The following is a 7,338-nucleotide window of genomic DNA, read 5'->3' on the forward strand; positions in this document are numbered from 1 at the left end:
ACATAAATTCCCATGAAACAAATTTTTTGGGTCAAAAAAGGTGATCATAACACTAATTTGAACAAAAAACTACGAAAAATTCAATCGTCTTATTAAAATAAATAAATCTTGAGACAAAGCTTTGTCTCTTGCTTTAAAAAGTTAAGACAAAGCATTGTCTCAAGATCCGGAGGATACGTTGGTACATTAATTTAATAAAAAAATAATTTTTACTCGAATCGGATTTTTATCGTGCATTATTTCGGGTGGGAGCACTTAACCAAGGCCTTTAACCCTTTATCTACCGCCGTGACAAAAAAACAATTGACGGATTTTCAGTAGGTTGTGGCGGGCGCAAGCTCACAGACGCAAGAGAAAATAAATCAGCCAAAGTGCCTCAGACTAAAGCTGTTTTCTCAATGACCTGATAACTGGATAACTTACTGCGATATGTGGTGAGTTCAGAATTGTTATTGCTTGAGTACCAAGTTTCAATAATTTTCTGTTCAATTTCTTTCCAGACAGTAAATGATCGGAAAGGAAAAACCTTCCTGAAGGACAAGGGCTTTCTGAGTCTTTTGGAATTCACGAGAAGCGTTACTCTTGCTCTTATTCTGTTGGGGCTGAATGCAGACAAATGCCGCAAAAAAGATGAAATTGAAGCGAGAGTAATGGAATTCATTTAACTTTCGGCAGAGCCCGTTGCCAAAAGAAGAAAAGATGGACTGAGCGTGCCAGATGAAATACGCTTCAGTCAGGTCGGAATCCATCATCCTATTTTCTTCGAGAATAGAAAACGATGCGAATGATGCCAAGCCACGACCGAGATAAGACCAAATGGTCATACGAAGGAATCTCGACCACTCTCTCAGTGCAGCATGTGCAAAATTGTTCTTTGCCTATAGAAGAAAAGAAACTGATTCTTGAATTTCACGATGAACGGATACTCACTCCGAAAAAGGCTGCTGCTAAAACCGTACTTTCTGTCGATCCCGTAAAGGAGATCGAGTCCAAACGGTCGAAAAGGATCTTTTGGAGTGTTTTTCTTTATCATCTGAAGATTCTGATTTTGACTTGGCTGATACTGATGTACGTGATGGTCTGTTCTTAGATGAAGAAAAATGGCAAAAATAAACTGTTTTATGTTGGATCAAATTGTTATTTTACTGACTTCGGGAACTTGAGTGAGTGGTTGCCGGTGATTTGGCTAAAGCCCGAGACTAAGCATTTGATACCAACTGAAACAGGTATGTTCGTCGTCGGGATCTTGACCGACAGAAGAGCACCCTCCCTTGGCGGTTGACCGGGTCATTTTTCTCTCTTTTCAGGTGGTGAGGAACCACCTTTAAGATCAGCATCTTGTGTTTTTTTTTGTCGAACAATTCGGAATAAAAGCCAGGCGGTGGAACCTGACGGACACTTTCAGCAAATTGAACACTGGGTCCATCCAGAAGTTTGCCGTTTTCTCCGGTTTTGGTTTCGGGGAAATTTTTTTAAAAAGTGAGATGTTAGTGATTAAAGTCCAAAAGAAATCCACGTCCGTCCGTGCAGTGAAATTTTTCAAACAGTGCACATAACGAATGAATTTGACATTTATGTTGCCGTTTTTGGGGGTGTTTTCAAACTAGAATGCCAAAACATCATTTTAAAATTTTTAGCTAATTTTCCGAGGCGCTGGTAGTACACGCCGGAAACAGGCTTACTAGCGCCACTGGCCTGAAAGGATTTGGACTTTCAGGCCAGGGGCGGGGACTTTCAGGCCACTGGCCTGAATGTCGCTGGCCTGAATGTCACTGGCCTGAATGTCCGGGACCCCTGAATTTTTCACCGCTCTCAGCTTTGAATATTTTGGGTCTCTCTTTTTATTTCTCGCCATTTTCAATCAATCTGAAAATACACAATCGAAAAAAAGGTACGATTAGTATTTGTGAATTCGCCAAAAGGATGACGAATTCCCTTACGTCCTAAGCCTTTTACAACGGCTTTATTCTATTATGCAGAGCATGCAAATGCAGGAGTAACCGGGAATGATTCCTTTCCCTCGCCTTTCACAGCTGCCCGAAGTTTTTCATGAGACAGCAGTGATCAACGCACGGATAAGAAAGTACAAGAGACTTTGTGTAATATTTAATTACACGGGAACCAATTGAACAAGAAGGGCTCAAACGGGATCAAAATTCATATTTAACGGCAGTCAGAAAGGACGCTTACAACGAGCTCCTCGTAGAACGAAGTTTTGAAAAGAATAGGAACCGAAACTTCAGTTTTCTTCACCTCCCCTTCGATCTAGCTTTCCACCGCTTCGGATTTCTTTCGACCGCTATTTCTTTCTCAAGTCCTCTTAAATAGTTCCTCAACGGCTTCAAAATCAATTCATAAGAAACTTTAGACGGAAAGGAGCTTTGCCACGGAGGAATGAACTACAGCCGCAAAAAAAACCAGACACTTCCTGTTTTTTTTTTTCGTTTTAGCTCATTCCAGAACGAAGTTTTCAATCAAAACTACTAAGAAATTTTGTGCTTTCTTTTCTTCTCTTTCGCTTCTTTGATCTATCCTACCATCGCTCAATTCCATTTCTGCCTGGCTGGTCAGCTCTGACCGGTGACATTTCTGCCCCGTAACCTTCCAGGGAATTTGATGATTTTCTTCCAGCTGCGGGGAAAATTGGTGGATACTAAAAAATTCCAATTTTTCGCGATCAAAGGTTCTCGTGTAGACGTCGATCGGAGCCGCCTGACGTGCCAGAAATGTCCCTACACCAAAAACTCGTAAAACACGAGAATGGCTGTTATGAATCATTTGAAACTCTAACCCTCGATAAAACGAGGGAAAATTGATATATGGTGCAAAGGCAAATCAATTCTGTTTGTATGTCATTGAAAAAACAGCTTAAGTCAAATGCACTTTGGCTGATTTATTTTCTCTCGTGTCTGCGAGCATGCGCCCGCCACGCCCTTTTGAAAATCCGTCAATTCTTTTTGTCCCGGCGGTATATTAAGGTTTAGAGGCCTTGGTTAAGGGCTCTTACTCGAATGAATGCACGATGAAAATCACAATTTGAGTCGAATTTATTATTTTTAAATGAAATTATAGCTGAATTAGAATTGATTCCAATTGCAAAAACCAAATTTGAATTGTTCCTGATGGAATCGTTCATAAAACGGAAGCTACCTAGCGGTCGAAAACATTAACTACATGCCGTGTTCACTCGCCCTCTTTATAGCAGGGTAGTCTATCATTTTGGTAGATGTGAAATTGTACCTAAAACGGAGGTAGTATAAACGTCCAAATTAAGTACATTTTTGCCTCTAATGTTGACTATCAGGATTACGGATGTGTATAGTCGCGCTCCCACCGTTAATTTAGCGCTATTTACGTGCCCGTTCGCTTTTTTTGCGCTAATAAGCGCCGCCAATTTGCTCTTTCAGGTGGACTGATCCGCGAATATGATTATGTTAAACTAGTGCAATATATTTTAGATCTAGCCAGTTATTAATAAATTATAGATTTATTTTATTTATGAGAATTTATAAAGGAAAATTTTTGTTATACATAATTGTATAAAGCACTACTAAGCGAAGCTTAAACTAGTGCGATATATTTTAGATCCAGGAAGATTTTTATTATTATTATTTTATTTTATAATTTATTATATTAAATTTTTTGTGGAAAACTTTATTTATACAAATTTATTTAACTTAAAATACAGCGCAGTTAAAATTAAAATTAAGAAAGTGTGTCTTAAATACAGTACCCACTACAGGTATTGTAAAACCCCCCGTCCAAAAGTGGTGTTTTAAACCTGCGCGAGATAGGACTTACTGTGTCTAGCGTGGGAATTTTTTTAGTAGACTTAGAATTAACCTTACAGCTTCTTTTTTTTTCTCGGAAAGACAAATGACTCTTTATCCACGAATGTTTATTTAAAAGTTGTGAAAGATTCTATAATTTAATTAATCATTTTTAAATATTAGATCACCCAAAAACTTTGTCGCATAGCATATCCATACCCGCGGCTTGGCCTGGGATTTGATGGGTTTTGGGGGGCACAGGAAGGATTCTCGAACAAAGGATTTCCTCCGGTTTCACCACCCCATATCTTAAGACTAAATAGTTAAAACACCACTTTGCGGGGAGAAATCCTTTGTCTGCTTTATCCTAAGGCCATGCCGCGAGTAGGGACAAGCCATGCGATAAATTTTTCGGGTGAACCAATATTTCAAAACGATGAATTTACCTATAGAACCCTAACACTTTTTGGAAATTAAAAATGAGAAAAATGAAGACTACTTCTTTATCTTTCTGATTAAAAAAATAAACCTCGTACGACCAACTTAAGTATTTAAAAAAAACCGCGCGAGACACCGTAAGGCCTATCTCTAACGGGTTAAAACACCGATTTTGGACCGGGGTGAACCAATACCTGGCGTGGGTACTGTAGTTAGAACAGAAATTATACCATGAATTATTAACAGAAAGTAATTAGTTAAAGGCAGTGCCAGCATTATAACAGCTAAAAGGTGGTAATGAGAAAAATACAAAAAGTAAATATGAAAAAATAAAATATGTCTATTTTTTTTTACTTTTGACATGGTTTTTTCTGATTAGCGACCAACTCTAGAAATTTCAAAAAAAGTTACAGTAGTATTAAAATTTAAAGAAATTACTGCCTATAAATTTTTTTAATGAAAAAAAAGAATCCTTCCGTTATTATTGAAGCTCAAGGAAAACAAATTTTTGAAAATCTTGAGACATTGGTTTGTCTGTTGCAATCAAGAAGTTAACACAAAGCAGTGTCTCAAGTTCCCGAGGATATATTGAAAAATTAATGAAAATGTAAATATGAGTGATGTTATGGTAACTGAATGGAAAAAAAAGCACAAAGCATTTACAATGCTGTGTGAGTTTTAAATCGAAATTATCGAAATGATACATTAAAATTTTCAACTTGATAATGATTCGATTTTATGAAAATAATAAAGCAGGATTTAAATGATTCAATTTATAGTTTTAATTCACTTCTATGAACTTTACGGTTGGAATCACAAAAAACGATTTAATAGAATCAAATACCCACAACAATTATTTAGATGAGATTGTGCTGCTAAAACGTTTATTACATTAGTGAACATGGAGGAAGCATATTAGACAATATACTTAATACGGAGAAGTGTTCTTTAATTTAAAAAAAGGTTTTTATTAAAATCTCCAACGACTCTAAATTTACTCGCGATTTATTTAAACAAACTTTAGGAAAAAATTAGCTGGAAAAGGTTCATTTAACATCCTCAATGAATTATTTGATTTAAAAAATACTAAATTACTAGGCAGAAGATTTATTGGACTATTTGAATTAAGAAATACTAAGTTATTAGTCAAAATTTCTAAAATTGACAGACCATTTCCAAAGAAAAGCGCTCAATTATAGAAGCAAATATAGAAGTTGTCATTTAGAAACCGCCACAGCAATGAGTCGTAAATATAGAACGTTTAAAATTTCGGCCAGATTTAGAATAATCTTCTTTCTCTTAGTAACGCTTAACCAGATCCGGAACAAGTCCCGTAATTAGTTATGCTGTTGCAGAAAATAAATAAGGAGCGAGTTGCAGTCGATGTTGCGGTAGTGATGATAGTTGAAGTACCGTAAGCCAACTTGAAACGAGGAGTACCGTTAGAGAACTCACCTGGAAGACTAAATCCTGACTGAATGGTTAGGGGTATAAGGTTGGTATTGTCAACGGTGATCAGTGAAGAACTTGTAGTTTTCTCTGATGTTTCCACGGACCTATTTAAATAAATAATTAACACCATCCTAAAATAAAAGTAAAAATATTATTCATATATTACCTCTTGACCTGGATAACGGGCATGGAGATACTGCCGTCATTTAACTCGCTCTCATCTTCGTTATAGAAAAGGCCTTTGCGAGCACTAGCTTGCTTATCTTTCTCGGATATTAAGATACCACGACGACGTCTTCCTCCAACTGAACATGCCGCCATAGCAGAAGAAGAAGTTGTGCAAGTGGTAGTTGTTCCTATTGTTGTAGTAGATGTTACGGTGGAAAGGATAACGGTGAACGTACTAAGAAATATGCGCGCGTCAGATTCTTCATTCTTGTTTGCTTCACTCATTTGAGCGTGAACGACAAGAAAAAATGTTAGAAGAAATGTGCAAACAATTTCAACGTGCATTTTTTTTGTTGAAGTTAGAAGTGGTAAGTCAAAAACGTTTCGTGTGATGGTTGAAAGTCTTCTGGTAATAAGAGTTGCTGACCAGCTATTTATACTCAAGCGTATGGTGGATTACATATGTTCGTTCTGGTTTTAAGCAATATTTTGTTAGCTTGGAAAACATGCACTGTTTGGAAGAGAATTCAAGAATGCGATTGGTTCAAAGTAGCTAAGATTACGCCTTCTAGAAAAATTTTGCATGCATTATTTCATTCCTGAGCACACACTGTTAAAAAGAATACAGATTATCGGTAATTTTTTATCAACGAAAAATTAATAAAAGATATCTACATAAATTTATTAAGGTCAGAAACAGGGAGTTGATTTAGCAATTTTGTAAACTATTTAACGCTTAACTGGTTATATCTACATAGCAAAAACTGTAACATAAATTACTGATTATAGTGGTTCTGCAGCGGAATTTTTCGCTAACGAAATTTCCAACTTTGGATTTCCATTTTTCAGGGACTATATGTCCAGTAACACTGTTAGAAACAACACTGGTTTTCGGAGAAAAAACCTAAAATTATACATTCCTGGATACGAGGTGAAAACCCCGAAAAATATATTGCAAAATGCACAACACCAAAACAAGGTGTTATATTTTCGAAAAATACTAATATTTTTTTTTATTAATTGAAGTTTTATCAGTCTTAATCAGGATCCAAACCCATAACTCATACTTTCGATATCAGCTCATTACCAACTACTCCAAATTAGATTTATATTCTTATAAATACTGTTGATTAAATCGTAGTTGAGGGTATGATTGTAAGGACTCTTTTTGGTAAATCTTTTTTTATCTTTAACAAAAAATTATTTACTAGAAACCAGGTTGGCAAGTATCTATAGCCCATATTTTAAGTAGCTCTCAACCACTGTATAGATAAAACCATGGTTATTAAATTTTTTTAAAAACATTGAGCCATGTCAGCCAGGTTAAAAAAATTCCTACATTTTTACTTTATTCAGTTTCAGTCAAGTTAGAATCGATCTGAAATAAGAGTTCATAGGCAAATGCATAATATTCACTTCAACACATCACAAATTTTTCGACATTTCTTTTTAGTTTTTAGTATAGTGGAAAGTGGGTTGATCTGGCGTACGGGTTGGTTTGCTCAATTGA

At 36.1% G+C, this 7,338-nt stretch overlaps 1 protein-coding gene across 1 annotated transcript; it reads right to left on the minus strand.

The window, feature by feature from the left end:
- Positions 1-5,416: 5,416 nt before the first annotated feature.
- LOC124311990 lies at positions 5,417-6,246 on the minus strand. Its single transcript, XM_046776379.1, has 2 exons — positions 5,827-6,246; positions 5,417-5,764 (listed from the first exon to the last, which is right to left on the minus strand). Exons 1-2 carry the CDS (start codon positions 6,171-6,173, stop codon positions 5,518-5,520), a joined length of 594 nt encoding a protein of 197 aa, XP_046632335.1. The 5' UTR covers positions 6,174-6,246; the 3' UTR covers positions 5,417-5,517.
- Positions 6,247-7,338: the final 1,092 nt, after the last annotated feature.

The sequence above is a fragment of the Daphnia pulicaria genome, chromosome 1 (genome assembly GCF_021234035.1).
Source record: "Daphnia pulicaria isolate SC F1-1A chromosome 1, SC_F0-13Bv2, whole genome shotgun sequence".
Taxonomy (NCBI): Eukaryota; Metazoa; Arthropoda; class Branchiopoda; order Diplostraca; family Daphniidae; genus Daphnia; species Daphnia pulicaria.

What these genes read in the sequence shown, in the direction of transcription:
- LOC124311990 (XM_046776379.1), bottom strand. Translation starts at nt 6,173, where the DNA reads ATGCACGTTGAAATTGTTTGCACATTTCTTCTAACATTTTTTCTTGTC. An exon ending in CCCGTTATCCAGGTCAAGAG is followed by an intron (nt 5,765 to 5,826) that starts GTAATATATGAA and finishes TTATTTAAATAG; the next exon opens with GTCCGTGGAAACATCAGAGA.